Source organism: Convolutriloba macropyga, chromosome 2 (assembly GCF_964194025.1).
Source record: "Convolutriloba macropyga chromosome 2, txConMacr16.3, whole genome shotgun sequence".
Taxonomy (NCBI): domain Eukaryota; kingdom Metazoa; phylum Xenacoelomorpha; order Acoela; family Convolutidae; genus Convolutriloba; species Convolutriloba macropyga.
Window position 1 is genome coordinate 85697300 of NC_134469.1, and position 18282 is coordinate 85715581.

General features: G+C 41.0%; 3 protein-coding genes across 6 annotated transcripts in view; all 3 read left to right on the forward strand.

The window, feature by feature from the left end:
- Positions 1 to 7712, forward strand: part of LOC142334808 (uncharacterized) — a 51212-nt gene extending 43500 nt beyond the window's left edge. For all 3 annotated transcript variants that reach the window (XM_075383130.1, XM_075383132.1, XM_075383131.1), the window contains 2 exons: positions 2606 to 2787; positions 7256 to 7712. In XM_075383130.1, coding sequence (XP_075239245.1) covers positions 2606 to 2787; positions 7256 to 7427 — 354 coding nt within the window. In that variant the 3' untranslated portion in view covers positions 7428 to 7712. The remainder of the gene's footprint in view (positions 1 to 2605; positions 2788 to 7255) is intronic.
- LOC142334809 (uncharacterized) overlaps positions 1 to 12717 on the forward strand; it is a 45889-nt gene extending 33172 nt beyond the window's left edge. Inside the window, exons 2-3 of one of the 2 annotated variants that reach the window (XM_075383133.1) lie at positions 11159 to 11357; positions 12092 to 12717. In XM_075383133.1, coding sequence (XP_075239248.1) covers positions 11172 to 11357; positions 12092 to 12385 — 480 coding nt within the window. In that variant the 5' untranslated portion in view covers positions 11159 to 11171 and the 3' untranslated portion in view covers positions 12386 to 12717. The remainder of the gene's footprint in view (positions 1 to 11158; positions 11358 to 12091) is intronic. The other variant, XM_075383134.1, reaches the window with a different exon arrangement.
- A 5092-nt stretch (positions 12718 to 17809) lies between these two features.
- LOC142335529 (uncharacterized) overlaps positions 17810 to 18282 on the forward strand; it is a 37863-nt gene continuing 37390 nt past the window's right edge. Inside the window, exon 1 of the mRNA XM_075384069.1 lies at positions 17810 to 18225. Coding sequence (XP_075240184.1) covers positions 17992 to 18225 — 234 coding nt within the window. The 5' untranslated portion in view covers positions 17810 to 17991. The remainder of the gene's footprint in view (positions 18226 to 18282) is intronic.

Here is an 18282-nt window from a genome sequence, read left to right on the forward strand (position 1 = left end):
ACAATCCAGCCTCAGCCGCACTCCAGCCTCATCCCTACTCCAGCCTCATCCCCGCTCCAGCCTCACCCCTGCTCAAGCTTCATCCCCACTCCAGCCTCACCCCCGCTCCAACCTCAGCCCAACTCCAGCCTCATCCCCACTCCAGCCTCACCCCCACTCCAGCCTCACCCCCACTCCAGCCTCACCCCCGCTCCAGCCTCATCCCCACTCCAGCCTCATCCCCACTCCAGCCTCATCCCCACTCCAGCCTCACCCCCACTCCAGCCTCACCCCCACTCCAGCCTCATCCCCACTGCAGCCTCACCCCAGCTCCAGCCTCACCCCCGCTCCAGCCTCACCCCACTCCAGCCTCACCCCTGCTCAAGCCTCATCCCCACTCTAGCCTCACCCCCGCTCCAACCTCAGCCCCACTACAGCCTCATCCCCACTCCAGCCTCACCCCTTCTCAAGCGTCACCCCCCACTCCAGCCTCACCCCCGCTCCAGCCTCATCCCCACTCCAGCCTCATCCCCACTCCAGCCTCATCCCCACTCCAGCCTCACCCCCACTCCAGCCTCATCCCCACTGCAGCCTCACCCCCGCTCCAGCCTCACCCCCGCTCCAGCCTCACCCCCGCTCCAGCCTCATCCCCACTCCAGCCTCACCCCCGCTCCAGCCTCATCCCCACTCCAGCCTCACCCCCACTCCAGCCTCACCCCTGCTCAAGCCTCATCCCCACTCCAGCCTCACCCCCGCTCCAACTTCAGCCCCACTCCAGCCTCATCCCCACTCCAGCCTCACCCCCACTCCAGCCTCACCCCCACTCCAGCCTCACCCCCACTCCAGCCTCACCCCCGCTCCAGCCTCATCCCCACTCCAGCCTCATCCCCACTCCAGCCTCACCCCCACTCCAGCCTCACCCCTGCTCAAGCCTCATCCCCACTCCAGCGTCACCCCCCACTCCAGCCTCATCCCCACTCCAGCCTCATCCCCACTCCAGCCTCACCCCCGCTCCAGCCTCACCCCCGCTCCAGCCTCATCCCCACTCCAGCCTCATCCCCACTCCAGCCTCACCCCGCTCCAGCCTCATCCCCACTCCAGCCTCACCCCCGCTCCAGCCTCACCCCCGCTCCAGCTTCACCCCCGCTCCAGCTTCACCCCCGCTCCAGCCTCATCGCCACTCCAGCCTCACCCCCGCTCCAGCCTCATCCCCACTCCAGCCTCACCCCCGCTCCAGCCTCACCCCCGCTCCAGCCTCATCCCCACTCCAGCCTCACCCCCACTCCAGCCTCACCCCCGCTCCAGCCTCATCCCCACTCCAGCCTCACCCTCGCTTCAGGCTCATCCTCACTCCAGCCTCACCCCCGCTCCAGCCTCATCCCCACTCCAGCCTCACCCCCGCTCAAGCCTCATCCACACTCCAGCCTCATCCACAATCCAGCCTCATCCCTACTCCAGCCTCATCCCCGCTCCAGCCTCACCCCCACTCCAGCCTCACCCCTGCTCAAGCCTCATCCCCACTCCAGCCTCACCCCCGCTCCAACCTCAGCCCCACTCCAGCCTCATCCCCACTCCAGCCTCACCCCCACTCCAGCCTCACCCCCACTCCAGCCTCACCCCCGCTCCAGCCTCATCCCCACTCCAGCCTCATCCCCACTCCAGCCTCACCCCCACTCCAGCCTCATCCCCACTGCAGCCTCACCGCCGCTGCAGCCTCACCCCAGCTCCAGCCTCACCCCCGCTCCAGCCTCATCCCCACTCCAACCTCACCCCCGCTCCAACCTCAGCCCCACTACAGCCTCATCCCCACTCCAGCCTCATCCCCACTCCAGCCTCAACCCCACTCCAGCCTCACCCCTGCTCCAGCCTCACCCCCGCTCCAGCCTCATCCCCACTCCAGCCTCACCCCCGCTCCAGCCTCATCCCCACTCCAGCCTCATCCCCACTCCAGCCTCATCCCTACTCCAGCCTCATCCCCACTCCAGCTTCACCCCCGCTCAAGCCTCATCCACACTCCAGCCTCATCCACACTCCAGCCTCATCCACAATCCAGTCTCAGCCGTACTCCAGCCTCATCCCCGCTCCAGCCTCATCCCCACTCCAGCTTCACCCCCGCTCCAGGTTCATCCCCAGTGCAGCCTCGTCCCCACTCCAGCCTCACCCCCCGCTCCAGCCTCATCCCCACTCCAGCCTCATCCCCACTCCAGCCTCACCCCCACTCCAGCCTCATCCCCACTCCAGCCTCACCCCCGCTCCAGCCTCACCCCCGCTCCAGCCTCATCCCCTTTCCAGCCTCATCCACACTCCAGCCTCAGCCCCACTCCAGCCTCATCCCCACTCCAGCCTCACCCCCATTCCAGCCTCACCCCATTCTGCCGAGAAGACATCAAATAATGATATGAAGGACAATTTTTTGGCTCCCCTTCCTCCCGATCGAACCTTTTACTCCTCCCATTGCGCTCATGTCTCTCACTCCATCGCGCTGCTATGTTTCTTATTTGAATATAATACTATTAACTATTATTATTTATTATGCACAACCATTCCACTTGTTTTTATCAATTGTTGGCGTGGAACTCGAGTGTCATTTTTTTATGATTTGAAGACGATGATGTTTGCTGTGCAGGTGCACTTTCTGGCAGTTGGGTCAAATGAGGAGTACGAGAAACTGTTAAAGAGTCCCGAGCAATTGGCCGCAGTGATCAAGACAGCCCTGAAGAATGGCCAGTCTCTAATGGTCGAGGGTGACTCTCGTTCTTCCCTTTCAGCTGTCAAAGTTCAACTCGAACACTCACACCTCACTGACAGGTTAAATTTGTGATGATTGCCGTACATCGACCTGGTTCTTCAGACTCTCCATTTTTTTTGGGGGGTGGGGGGGGGGGGTGGGGTGGGGTTAGAACCTTTATACGATCCCTATTTTTAATTGCTCTTGAACGAAGAGCACAGCAAAATTTTCGCTTGACGGATTTTGACTTTTCGAGTGACTTTTACGCCCTTGACTTTTTGCGTTTCGCGTGATCTAAAATTCTCTCTCAATCACAATTTCAAGCAGCTGAACTCAATTGGCGGCAATTTAATGCTCAACGTCAAATGGAAAGTGCGCCGAAACTGGTGCCATTTTTTAACTTTAAATCTTAATAGTGCTATATGTTAACCTCTGTGGTCTTCTTAGTCCCATTTAGGCTCTCCTCCCTCCCTCCCTCCCCCCCCCCCCGACTGAAGCAGGCTGCAATTGATTAGAGCTCCGTGATAAGTCTTTCGAGAGCAATTCTTCCGACGTCTAGTCAGTTATGTTTTGTTATGCTAATTTTGGCTGATCGATGTCTTGCTGAAAGATTTAATTAGGCATCATTGGAAAGCAGTCAAAAAATTGATTCGATCTTTAGAGACATTTATATTTTTCCGAACTATTGAGGAGATAATGCGGTTTGAAAATCCCAAACTTCTCACTTCTCGCCTTTTCACCTTTCAATCAAAATAAGAACATAAATGGGTACCTCAGATATAAAGAAATTGTTTGAAAAAAAGGTGTTCTGTTGATCGGATTTTATTCTCGGCAAAATAATTGCAGACAACAAAAGTAGTAAATTCTGTAGCAACTGTTCCATGTTGCGTTATTCAAGGAAATTGATTTCTTGAAACTTAGGTATCAAAGCTCAACAGGAATTTGACAACAAATTAATTTCTTATTGGGAAATCATATAAGTTTTCAACTAATCGGTTCATTTGACAAGATTTCTATGAGATAAAGTAATCTAGATTAACCCATCATCGAAGAAAGGAGGCTGAGATTGAATGGATCATTTTTGGCTTTTTAAAATATCAATGAAAAAATGCAAAAATTGAGCGAAAACAATACAAAATTTCCGATTTTAATTGAAAAAAAATTTGTTTTTTTTTTTAATAGCCGCGAAGCGATAGCGGCTATTATTGGGGTCATCGTGGTTTTTTTTAATTCGTCGTCTCCATCGATGATTCTTACGACCTGACTTCTTGGAATTGACTTCTTGGAATTGACTTCAGTGACTTCTATTGCTTTGCAGTTAAAATTTATGTACGTGATGTCGTTTCTGCTTTTAGGTCAATTGCGTGACTTACCTCACTCAAAAAAATGACTTCGGAACTCACTTATGGAACTTTAATTTTTTATGAAGATTTACTAGTTAATAGTGTGCATCTAAGTAGTGCCAATCTTGTATGCCCTAATTCGTGATTATTAGTCTTGAGTTTTTGATTTCGAATATCAATTTTGAAATAGCTATTTAAGGGCTTTTTCCTTATAGAACGTATGTGTCAAAAAATTGACAGTCCGAAGCTAACCCAAAAAGTCTAGTGGTCTATTAAAGGACTGGTGGTCGATCTCTATCTTATTTCTCTAGGTGTTTCAATTCATGGAAGGCCACGAGCGTCTATCGCGGCTATTTTCCGGCAATCTGCCGGCTATGTTTTTGCTTACTATTGCTTCTGCTCAACACAGATGGTGGATATCCTGCTGCCTTAGGCTGTAATTGTTAGGCTGTAATTCTAAGAATTTGCATATCTTAAATTATAAATGATTCAAAGCTCCATGAAATATAAATGATTTTGTGATATTTTCACGCTGGCGACAATTGGCCTGTCTTTATCATTCTTTCCATCCGAATAATTTCCCCCCAAAAGAAGTATCCCGCGAGCGAATTTGTCTTGTAATGCAAATGGTTGCGATTATTAATTTGAGCATAGTTCTTGACATGAAATAAGTGACAGTTTCCGCTTCGTAAAAAGTTTTGTTCTTCCATTTTTTAATTTTAAGAATATTCTAAAGATCTTTTTATCGGCAGTTCATTTAGACTAATAATTGTTTTCTTTCAAAAGATTAACCTTCACAAAATCTCCAAATGTTGTGAGCAATGTGTTTTTTTTTTCAATTTCTTCCGACTACCGAGCTTCAAGGGATGTAGAGATACAACATAAAAAATGCAAAAATCTTTGATATAGTTCTGAAGAAAAAATTCTAGATATTTGACCCCTCGAAAAGTTTATGCAACTGGTGTTTCATAGAAACTTTGACTATCAATTTTTAATTCGTTCCTTCCCCCATAACTTAGCCGTGCAATATTTTTTGAACGATGTTTAATTGCTCTTGAACGAAGTAAACGTGTCTAATTGTAAATGTGTCTTTTTTATGCAATTTTTTTTTGCTTGACCATGTTGCGCTTTTCTTCTATAACATTCTTTGACTTCTCAAGTGACCTTTTCACGCTTTCGCTCTTCATTTTTGGGTGATCTCTATTGCTCTCACTCCGAAGTAAAGCTTGTTGTAATATAAAGTCGGTCGCAGCATAGGAAAATTAAGGGCTAACTAGAGCAGTTAGCAGTGCATATGGTAATGAAGTTGGAGGTCAATGGTTCAAATCCCGGTGGGTTCAAATATTTTCCACCCGCCTGTCGTTCGAGATCAATTCTTCCGACATTAGTCGGTTTATGTTTCATTTATCAATCACTGATTTATACATTAAAGTAGAAACGATTTCTATTGTTACCATCAGTTACGTTTTTAACGAAAGGTTAAAAACTGGATTTATTGCAAGAATGTCAATAGTTTTTATCCGATTGAAGCTTGAGTTTTTCTAGGTGTCATACTTTCGTTTTCTATCTTTAGTTTTTAAATATTATATCCGTCTTCTGCTTCTGTTGGAGCTCGAATGCATGTGGCAGGTCGATGGAAATTATCACACAATTTAACGGAGTTAGAGATAGAGAAATGTTTCGAGGTATAAATTCCGACTTTCACCAACTTTTTGTGGATAAACTGATTGTTTTTTGCAGTCTTCCTTAGAGGTATCAGTTTTCAAATTTGAAGGCCTGAACGATGTATTGTATAAATTATAAGCAAAAAAAAATCTGTTTGATTCGAAAAATATTGAAATTATTTTGCCTATGATGATAAGCGTTTTCATTAGGTGCTTGAATAACTATGTTGAAAGAATATATTAGGATATGCTTCTTTGATGAAAAATTTTTTTCTTTGATGAAATTTTTTTCCTGTGTATTTTAACTTCAATGTTTCATCATTGGAATGCTATGTGCAAACGCACATTACCGATTCTCCGTCATCAATTTAAGAGCGCCATAAATTGAAAACGTAGCTGAACCTCAGCAATTGGTTGAAAATTCTTTCAAGTATTTGGGCCAATTATTTCTTGCAATTACTCTTGGTTTTTTCGTGTGACCAATTTGACTTTGAAGCCCTGCATTATCCCGAAAGTGCAATTAGATCCAATATCGTAGTATACTTGAGCTGAGGAACCAAGTTTGAAGTTTCTATCTTTTTTGTACGGCGGCAAGATAACAGTGTCCCGTTTTTTTTTTTACTATAGTACTGATTAAGCTTTGAAATATTTGAAATGGTTAATAGGCGCCCTCATCTATTCAGCCGGCTATTATAGCGCTCCTATTTTTTTTTTACTTCGTCGATTAAAAAAATGTTTCGCTTTACCTCATTTTGCCGCCTTTTCAACATTTTGCGTGAAATCTTTTTGACTTCTCTAGGCTAGTTTCTCTCTTCTCTCATTCTGCTAAAAGTGATTTTGAACATCAGTTGCGCAGCAAAGCAATTCAAAATGAACAGGGTCAGTATAAAAAATTGAAGTCAGAAGTAGAAACGGGATAAACCCATAAAGCCCAATTTTAGATGCCCGCTATTTGAACGTCGTTCCTATAAGTCTTATTTACCATCTCTAATGCTTATTGTTATTGATAGGAGCCCCTGTAGCCTCTCTCTAAGAAACAGAAGTATGTTCAACTACGAAATGCCTTCAAAATAAATCGGACTTAAAAAAATGTTTTTGTACAAAAATCTTTCTTTTTCAATATCTTCTGTTATTTCAATCCCAATCATGCTTATTGGAATCAACGGCGGCTATTTTCCGGCAATCTGCCGGGTATGTTTTGATTTTTTTTTCTTAATTGTCTAGCTTGCATCACTCAACAAATCACATCCTGTCACTGGCTGAAGTTTAATTTTCAACTCAAGCTCTCAGAATGTGGATAGCGGTCACCTGACTTAAGCTCCAAAGTTTCGCTCATTTTGGGCTTCTAGTGCTCGCGGACTAAATTCTCAATTGGAAGAACAGAATTGAGATTTCGAACTTCATTTACGGAGTCTGCCTTATACGGATTTTCTATTTTGCCAGATGTCTGATTTAGCTAGAGGTCTTAGAAGTCTAGCGACTTGTATCTCACAATCTGATCGACGTTTTTGTGAATACTATTGATAATGGCTTTATTTTAGATACTGGCATTCCTACGGTTCCAATGAGTCGCCTAAGTCTACTTCTGATGGTGGACAGGTGTATGTTGGTAATTCAAATGAATATGAAAGCGGAGGAGGATCTCATAGTAGTGGCAATGGAGACGAGAAAAGTGACGACCGAGTCTACTCAAGAAACTATCACTTAGTCTAGAAGAATTAAAGTGATCAGTTGAAGACAGAGAAGTGGACATAAACCAATGAAACTAAGATATCATCGCTTTGGTGAAATTCATTTATTCTGCATATCTTATTCATCATTGTCTGTCGTGCTGAAAGGGGCTGGCTTTGGTCGGGATCTGGTTGGTTCGCAATCGCCAAAATTGTTTAGAAGTTTTGCTAATTTAACCGCTAATTTTCCGATTAACTGGTTATTTAAATTTCCTAAATTATATATATAAAATATGCTTGTGAGTAGAATTTACTAATTTGTATTTCAGTATTTTGAAAATCTCGCCTTTTTTATTCGTTGATATGCTAATTGTTTAATTGTTTTAAAAAGCGGGTTTCGGGTATTTGCTCTTTATTAATTGCCTTGGAGTGAAATTTGAAGCGGTTATTGCTGCGAAATTTGACTTTTCGAGTTATTTTCTGTGATCGAAATTACTCTCTTGTTCATAATTTTTAAACAGTTTAACTCGATCGGCCGCAGTTTTCAAATAAAAGTATAATGAGAAATGTTCCAAAGGTGGTTTCTTCCTCAACATCGAATCAAGCGCCTTGGTGAAGTTATTAACCCCCTCACTTGTTATCGGACATTGCAATTGACCCTCCTTTGGCTGGAAAGGGTACGAGAATCAACGAGAAACATCGATAGTACTTCGAGAAAAATTCATCCGATTTTAGTTGGTTGTTAATTTCTCTCAAAACTGAGTTTTTTGCAATTATTTTAGTACGATTAGTCTGTTTATGCGAATTTCTGTATGACCGTTTTTATGTAACCGACAAGTTTTCGCGACTTCTTGTCATTAGAAATGGAATAATCTGTCAAGTCCGAGGGCTTTTAGTTGCGGAAGAGTTTGTTAATAGCCTTACTATTCTCTGCTGGGGAGACAAGTTCGCAGTGAAAAGGGCATTTCTTTGAGTTTTGGGCCCTTCACAAGCTTCGAGAAGTTCTCTTCAGAATTTATGAAACTGAGCGCGTTAATTAGCGGCAGTTTTTTTCAAACGAATGGAGTTCTAATTAGTCTTAAATTTAGTTATCATCTCAGTTGAAATACCTTATGGTCAATAATCAACCACTACTTTCACATGGAATCAAGGATAAGGGCAACATGTCTGTCGCTTTAATTAAAAGTTATGTCAGAGGAGCTAATAGAAGCAGCAATAAATTATACAGATATATAATCAAAGTATAACATCTCAGCAGTAAAGAATATGAACAGAAGTTCTTCGGTCTGTTTTTTGAGACTGCAGATCTACAAAGCTATCGCAGCTATTTTCTGGCAATCTACCAGCTATGTTAATGATCCGCGCACACTTTTTTCGGCTTCTTGATTTCAATGGGAAGTCAAACTTTTTTCAAACTGCTTTTGAAGTGGAGTGAGAAAATTGGTTGAATAAGGTATCGTTATTGAGAGAATCTTTTTGTACGTATAGCACCATTGATTTGTTTTTACTATTTTCTCTTGATTCAGCATAGGCTATTCAGTGGCGAAACATGTTTTCTAGTCGTTCATGAATGCAGTTGTGTGAGTCCGTTGGTAGGCAGCTAACAGTTATTACGGCTTTTACACTATTTGTTATAAAAAGATCAATATTGTTTTCGGAATTTGAATGCGTTGTTAATTGCTCTCAAACGAAGTTTGTAGCAATTATATTAGTCCTGTCGGTCTTTTTTTTATGCGATTTTTCGCTTGACCAATTTTTCGTCTGACGCTTTTGACTTTTCGTCCTCAAAAACGGGATAAACAGGTAGCGCCCAGCGGGCATTATGTGCTCTTAGAGCCTTTCAGGTCTGTTTCAGCTCAAACTGTCTTGGAGACTTATACTTATACTTATGGTGTGAGGGGCGGTTCTTAGAGGTTGACACCCCCCCCCCCTTTGTTGACACCCCACCCCCACTATTGGCTCCACCCCCCCCCCACCGCGCTTTTGCCCCCCCCCCACCCACCCAGTGCTGCCCCCATCAGCCCCCGGTGCACCCCCCCCCCCGTGGCTAGCTACTGACCAAGCCAACCGCTCGCCGGTCGTTTGAGAGCAATTCGCCCGACGTTAGTCGGTTATGTTTGTTCATTTTGTGGTCTTGTCACCGAATCTCATTGATAACAGGTCTCTTCGTCTTCCTAATTGCTATAGGTGATTTTTTAAATATGTTCCCAATGGATGTGATAAATTTGATATTTGTTTTCAAAATTGTTAGTGCATTTCTTAACTTTGCCCTAATTTATTCATATTGTCGCATTGATATCCAAGCACACTGATGGCAGATTTCTAAGGAGTTTCCGAAGAGGGCTAGGCTAACTTTTTTATATCAGTATGTAGCCAAAAATTTCAAAAATTTTGCTTGTCATTCTTTTAGTTGCCTTGTTTTTAAGTCTTTTTGATGACTGGTCTCATGGGGTTTTCGTTAATACTAGTTTCACCTTTCTAGTTTTTTCAGTATGTAGCGAATGGTTTATTTTGACGCATCTTTTTTTCAGAAAACGAGAATTAGCTTTTGTTTCGCCACTCTGTTATTCTGTTAGATTATTTGCCTATTCTGTTAGATTAGTTTATTTTTGTTGAAGGTATTAGTATGTAGTCGATGGTTTTTATGACGTTTTACCATTTCCTTTCAGAATTAAGAATGCTTTGAGAATTTTGCGCGGTTAAAATTTGGGTTTTCTTTTTGTTACCTTTCGCTGAATCTAATTAATGAAAGGCCAGGTGTGTTTCTCAATGTGGAATAGTTCAATTTTTTCAAAGGTTAAGTTAATCGACGATTTTCATAAATTGGAGTCTATTTTTTAGTCGACAATTTTCATAAATTGGAGTCTATTTGTTTGCAAACGATTTTTGTTAATTTTTGATCGGCCTTTTTTTTACTCGGCTAAAGGAACAAAGTATTGAGATATTTATAATAATATTCTCTAATATATCGATAGTTCGGAGTACATAGCCTTTTTTGTTAATGACTCTGATGCCGTTTTTTTTAAAGTCAATTTTCGAGTTTCATCTGCTTTTTTTCTCCTTGTTACTTTTTCCCTTTATTGGAGGCTATTATTGTTGATCGTGTATATTTTCAAAGTGTAAAAAAATTGATGGTGTTACGAGTTGAATCCGTATTCACTCATTCCAATGGCCTTGACGCCACTTTTCAAAACGTCAATAAGTTTTGAATTTTCTCATTCCTTTGTCTCGGTTCCCTAATTTGTTTATTTAAAGGTAGTGTATGCTGGCCGCCGTTCAACATTTGGCGGCCTTAGTTGTTAAACATTTAATTGCTCTCAAACAAAGTTACTTGAATTACAATAGTGTTTGAAATTTGGGTTTAAAATTTTGTATGGAATTGGTGAGCAGAATTTCATCTGCTCGCGTCTTTTGGTAACCATTTTTTTTAAACCAGGGATATACGTGGGCCAATTTGCGGTTAATTTCCGGCAATCTGCAGGTTATGTTTTTTATAATAAGCCTTTTGGGTCATAATCAAAACGGTTTTGCCGATGTTCAGAATTAAATCAATTTAATAGCTGTCAAAAAATAGCACAGTACAGCTATTTTATGGTATCGTGGTTTTGCTCGTTTTTGAATTTTTTCGTTAATAAAAAAACTTAATTCAGAATTCTATACCGGTTTAAAATGTGTTTTGTGATGCGCCATTTCTTTCACACTTTTTTTGATCAGTTACTCATTTTTGCTGCATTAATTAATTGGTACTTCTCGACTAGTTGAAGTAAATTCTTCAGGTTTTTGATGAATGGTTGTCTCTAAGCAACGTGTGAAGAGAGGCCGAAGAGCTATGGGATGGCGAACGATTAATTGGCTGAAACATTCGAGGCGAAATGATGTTCAATGCAATGCCGCCTCAACGAACAGTGCGCTACTCGCCCAGGAACTTGCTGCCAACAAGGCCCTCGCCAGAGAGGCACGATTTAGTTTCACAGTAGGCTACAGTATGAATCTTAGCACCCCGGGGGGCTTAGTGCCCTGACACGAGGATGCGTTCGTTCTAGTACTGGGTGTAAGTCCCGAGGGTGCTAAAATTTGTCCTAACCTATTTAGAGAACCAAAGGATATTAATGTATCGTTCCACTATAGGGTTTGAAAATTGGATGATAATTTCATGCCCCCTTTTTGTGGCCTTCTGGTCTTACAGAAATGGCCTCTTCTCTAATGCAGTCCCGATCTACTTACGTATGTGTACTTTTTCTATATCTCAATTTTTGAGGTCATATGCTTATTACCACCAATTTCCAATTTAGAAAACTACAATTCTAGATAGGACCGCTAATTTAGGCAGAATTCTTAGCATATTTGTCCCCGTAAACTTAACTTGTTTTATATAGCACGTTCTGCTTCATGTGTCTTTTTACCAAATATTACAGGATTAATTGCTAAGTTGGTCTTGCCTTTTGCTTTTAGCGCCTGATTTTACCCTGGGTTCTTTCACAGTTTTATATGAGTTATCTTACGGGATTTTAGAAGTGTGCAATTGTAGATTATAATCATCTATAGTAGAATTTTTGAGATTGTATGGGTGGCTGTTAGGTGGGAAGAAAAACATGTATTAAGTTATTAATTTGGCATTCGATAACAAAAGAAAGCAATGAGATAAAAAAGTAAAGAGCATTCCTTAATGCATTTTTTGTTGACTTAGTCTGTTTTTTTTTGCTGTAGCTGAATGAAATGCTAGAGAGAGACAGAGAACTTGCTAATGAAGAGGATATGCTAAGGGTCAAGTACAATGCTCTATTGTTGAAACAGAATTCAACAAGTTTTGCCTCAGCTTCTCAAATAGAAAATAAGGCAGCCGACACTTCTCAAATTGCAACTGGACATCTCGAAAGCGCATGTGCGTCAAGTGGGAGCATTGAATTGGATCACGAAACGGTCAAAGATCTGAGATCGCATCTGATTCAGATCAAAACATTGACTGCTAAATGCTTGGCTATCTTAGATGCTAAACAGTAACAATTGTGGAGTTGTATTGATTATAGTAACTATTGAACTTGATTTGTTTTGTTTTATGTACAATCAAATGTTTTATGGATTGAGAGTTGAAATTTATTGATTGCTATGATATCTGACAGTTGTGCTCTTGCACACATTGACTCCTGATATTTGTTGCTTGTTGAATTTTGTTTGTACACAATCATATGTTATAGGTAATGAACTTTGAATAACGAATTTTGCCATTGTTTTATTAAAACTAATTGAATATTGATCAAATTTTTTAATGTAAAATACCAAGTCTATATGTAATTTATCTAAAATTTTGCTAAATGATATTTTTCAAGTTTTAATGTTTATTTAGATTCCATTAAAGTGTCAGTTTTCAAAAGTGGTAAATATTTCACACTTTTGAATTTGAGTGGCTTTGGTGTTCACTAGAGCTGGGTCCAGACCCGCTAAGCAACTGTTGAAAAATTAGGGCGACTTCAGGGTTCTCTGTCATTTGCTGCCAAAGTTCCTCTTTCTCCTCCTCCGACCACTGATTCATAGTCCGCCTGTCCTCGGAGTGCTCGTCCTCACTTTTCTTTTTCTTCTTGTCCTTTTTCCCACTTTTCCCATCAGAGGAATCGTGGCCCAACTTTTTGGCAATTTTGAGTCCTTTTCCAACGGTGGAAACACCTGCACGTACCCGCATGATGACACACACTACAAACGATACAGCGATCCCGGCTATCTGAAGAACGATTGAAGCAATCAGGAGATAAAGAGAATTGCCGATTGAGCAATCGCCAGGGTCAAACATTCCCAGACCCTCCCCACACCGTCCCTCAGTCGTGTCATTATTCAGGCCGGCTAAAAACGTGACCAAAGCCACTATTTGTAGAATGACATTTGCTATACAAATAAACTGCTGAAGACGGGATACGATTTCGTCCGTACACTTTGCGCATGAAATGAGAATTACGAGCGCGAAGAAACAGCTTAGAAATCCAATGGCGTTGGCTATTCCCAGAGTAATAGCTGATGCTTTCCAAAATGCGGAGGGTGGAGTTTCGAGCATGATGTCAAGGGTGCTAATATCTTCTTGCTCTTCGCCTCCTACAAACTTGCACTGTCTTAGAGCACCCTGGCTTAAGGTAGAGGGTTCGGTGGTCGCGTCATCGTTAGTTGAACCCCCATTTTGCTGGTCCGAAGTTGGATCTGCGGCTATGCCTTCTAGCCAGTCACAGTGGATTGTAGCGTGGAAACAAATTCCAAAAGCGACAAAAATAATGCAAGCCCAAAGTTTAAGTAGAACTCGTTCAATCATTATCAGAATTCTTTGTTAAAAAATTCAAATATTGTAAGTATATTGTGGGTGAAATATTTCCGTACGAACAAATTTGCAAGTTTCAAGTTACAATGTTGAAGTTTGCTTTTACGAGACCTTGTTGCAAATTGTATTCGCTTTGCTAAATTGGCCTCAAATTAATGAATGGAATCTAAACGAAATAAATAACTATATAACCACTGTTTAGTATTGTGATAAGTTTGCAAAACAGGTTTAGAAATGTCATGACCAGGTATCATTGTTGTTTTTGCTTCGCAAACTTTGTTTACCCGGCATCCGATTTAATTGATGACGTTATTTAGTCGTGATTTGTATCTCAAGAGAGAAAGAGAGCAAGCTTCAAATAAGTCATGTTTGCTTCGTTAATTGAAATCTTCATGATTCACTGTTCAGATTAGAATCGAATGGACATCTTTCACATCCTGAAAAATCTTCATTGCTGAGGAGAAAACTTTTGCCTATTACACATGAAATGAAGTAGTTCGGAACTTGCCTTGTAATGATCACCCCCACCCCCCACCCCTCATACACACCCACACACAAAATACGTTATGCAACCGCAGTAACAAAGCACGTGCCATTACATTATGATTCATTATAATAAACTATGACACGTGAACTTAGGTGTTGCAAATAATATTAACCCACTTACCTGTTGTAGCGCAAACGGAAAAGATGCCCAGAATCGATGACTATCTAGCAAAATTCGGATCTTTTCCGTTTGTGCCAACCCCGCCCCCCTCCAGCTTAGTGGATACATTATTTGCACCCTCGGAGGCACTTGCCATATTTTTACACGGTGATTTACTATGTAATGACGCGTGCTCTAACTGGGGGTGCATAACGTACTGGGGGGGGGGGGGGCACAAACGGAAAAGATCCGAATGTTGCTAGATATTCATCGTTCTCGGCATCTTTTCTGCAAATCGGAACCTAATCCGACCGCGAGTCGACTCGGCAGTTAATCCTTGTTCTATCTTAATTACGGTCCGGGCCTGGAAGCTGTCCAGTGTGTTCAGTGATCATGTTCTTTGTAAACGGTGAAGAACAGAGGACTAAATTATACCGTGTGGAAGCTCAGAGCACATGAACGTGACAATCTCTCGGGTAAACTTTAAATCAGAACTTTCGATTACAACAGTACAAAAAGTTTGAAACTGCGGAAACTTTGAAGTTAATGGCAAAAGATAACCCTGTCTTTCAGCAATCGATCCAAAGTTCTAGACATAAAAACAATATGTGCCCTCTAAAAATTTCCGGCTAAGATCATTTTTCTTTAAAGTCCACTTGAAATTTGGATATCCAAACTTCAACCTATTATTATTAATGTATGTACAATCAAGTTAATCAATTTAAAAGGCATCAATAAGTAAAATAAAAAGTTCGAAATTTTGGAAAGATGAGTTTAGGCTCCTGTTTTTACAGAGTTTTTTCCTTTAAAGCCAATTGATTGCTCTTGTTGCTGGGAGCCATTTCAAGCGCCGGGAAGGGCTTCTGCTGGCTCTGCCTGCTTTTACTCTTGGTGTTCTTGGCTAGCCTCGTAGATGTTGATTAGTTCGTCGTTTTTCTATGCGTGGTAAGATATCAATAATTTTTTTGGCGATATCAGTGGAGTGAATGTGAAAAATAGGAACGTTTTCCTGGTTTAAAAGGATGTTAGTCGATTAAGATTGCTCAGTAGATAAAAGCTGTGTAAATTGCTGTTGGTTTCCTTGTGTTTCTCACAGCTAAGCCCCGAATTTACTAGGTGAGCGGCTGGCTCAGCTGTTCGGTTAGGACGTTGTTTCTTCGACTTTTGCCCCGAATTAACTAAGCAAGCGGCTGGCAATAAGTCATTGGATGATGGCTGCTCTGGTTTTTCTACGATATAGTAACTGGTAAAGAACATTAGCAGGACAGATGGTCCAGTGTCCTTTGATAACTGTTTTTCGGACGTTGTCTCTTTTTGATTCGACCTTGTTTTCTTTTGCCCGTTTCAGGTACTCACTTGCTAATCTAATCTGAAAATCTCTTACTGCAGATATATTGGCCTCTTCATGGAGTTTTTGACACTGTAACAGCGGGGTTTCCTCATACAAATTCTTAATGCTCTCTTTTGGGTCAATTGTATGTTGTTGATAATTGAATTAGATTGGTCAATCCAGCAGGCTTTCGCATAGAGAAATAGAGGTCGAACCCATGATTTATACAAGGTCAGCAAGCACTCTTCATCAATGTTGATCTGACTGAGCCGCCATAGTTGGTGGATTCTTTTGTTTGCTCTTGCCACCAAATTTTTTGCACTGTTCGTTCCTTTTTAGATGTTAGGTAAGGTTTACGCCAAGAAATTTGATTGAATTAGCGCCTTCAATTCGTGTACCATTGATAAAAAAGGTCTAAACTGGAAACTTTCTTTGACCAATTCTTAGAAGGCATGAAATTTGTTTTGCCTGGATTTATTCTTATTTTAAGTTTTTCGCACCATTTGATCAATTTGTCTTGTGAATACTGAATCTTCTCCTGAACTATTCTACAGGAGCGCGACCTGTAGTAAAGGGCAAAATCATCAGCAAATTGAGAAATTTGTGCATGTATTTCAGGAATGCCGCTGACATAAACCAGGAAGAGTATTAGTGCAATGACGCTGCCCTGAGGTACTCCAGCTAGTGTTGAAAATGTGCTACTTTTTGAGTTATTAATTTTCTTGAGGATGCTTCTCAGAGAGAAAAGAGTTTACCCATTTTACCAGAGGTTTATGCACACCAATTTGTAGCAGTTTGTTTTAAAGTCCTAGTCTCCACACTGCATCAAACGCTTTTTCAATATCTAGGCAGACAAATCAAACCATTTCGGACCATTGAAATCCTTCTGTTACGTGCTGAGTAAGTTTGAGCAAATTATCAGTTTGGATATCCAAACTTCTGTTTGTTCTGCAGTAATTTCAAAACAACAGTTCGACTGTTCTTCGTTTTTCCCAGCAAGTAATCGATTTCAATTTCTCATAACAGTTCTGTTGAAACTGTTGTTTTGAAGAACAATATATGGAAATTGAATTACTTCTCTTTGATTAAAAAATTAAAGCTAAAAACAGAACCTTCTCCTGAAATTTTAACTTAAGACTGGGTTCTTTCAACCACCTTAATAATTAAGAGATGAGTAATTGTTTCATTCTCAACGATTTGGTAGTTTTCCTTGAAAACCTGCTCGTTAACAACTTACCTCGTTTTTGATTTAGTTGCTCGAGATGTTTTAAATGTCATTATCTAATCCTCTGCTGCCGTCACTCGAAATTCAAAAATTAGCGATTTTGCTATAAAGCTTCCCGGAGTGGATGTTTTTGCCGTGCTTTTTTCCGACCCGAGTTCACTCATTGTAATCTTAACAATTGACCGTGATTTATGAAAAGAATTAAGTTAAGTATGTGAATCCTATGGGCTTCCAGGATCAGTACTATTTCTTTCAAGCACCTATAAAGATTTTTTAAAATCGTTAGCTACCCGAAATTTGTAATTGATTACCCACCAAGCATTAAATAGATAAGAACTAAAACAAAATTGACTATTTATTAGTTCCAAAAAAGAAGTTTCAGGCAAAAGCTGATCCATATTTTTTCGTTCAAGTTCTCGTTTGTGTGTTTTGGGTTGGCCTCTATTTCGTTTGGTTTTGCTTTTTTTATGCATTTTTAGAAAACCGTTTACCTTTTTTTTCCTTACGAAACTTCAAACTACTAAGACTTTAAGCACAGCACTTTCGACTAAACTTTCAGAACATTTCAGCACATTTCGTACATAATTTGCTCACTTTCAGAGCATTTCTTACAAAACTGTCAAGTTAGTTCCTCTCAGCTCGATCCGGGAAAGGCAGAGGAGGCCATGAATGTTTTGATTGGATGAAACACCTGGTACACGTGGAATGGAAAATCGTGCTTGCGGATATGACTTTTTCCGGAAGGAAATTCATATTTAAATGCAAATACATATGTTTTTTTTTGTCACAATGTTCATTTTGGTACTAGAAATGTTATCATGTAACGGACCAAAATTGCACCTAATTTTGGTAGCATTCTTCTAGTGATACATCGTTTTATGATTTTTTAAACCTTTGCTGCGTATTTTGTATAGAATGACATTTGGCTGTTATTCGTAACTTAGTTTCTTAATTGAACAAGTTTCTAACTAACTAGTATCTCAGTATCTTAATTAAACTATCTAAATAAAAAAAAGAAAAGTATGCGGATTTGATTTTCAAAAATTATTTGAGTTAAGTTTAACTTAAATCGAATAGTTCATGTAAAAAAAGTTTTGCGATTCACGCTATGATGCACAGTCAAACCACAAAGCAAAGTTTATCATTGAAAGGCTGGCTTTTGTTGAGTTTATTTTATTTTGTGGGTATTGCAAGTGCAGTGGACTTATCTGGGTTTACGGAAGAGTGTCCTTGTCTGAAGGCGTTTGGGATTGCTCCCCTGTTCAGCTATTTTGCAATTGATTTAGATTCCTGTTTCGCTATTTGCATGGGATTCACGGACTGTGTCGCTTTCAGCTTCTGCGTTAGTTCTTCAGTGAATAATTGCCAATATAGTAATCTTAATTGATCAGAATTTTAA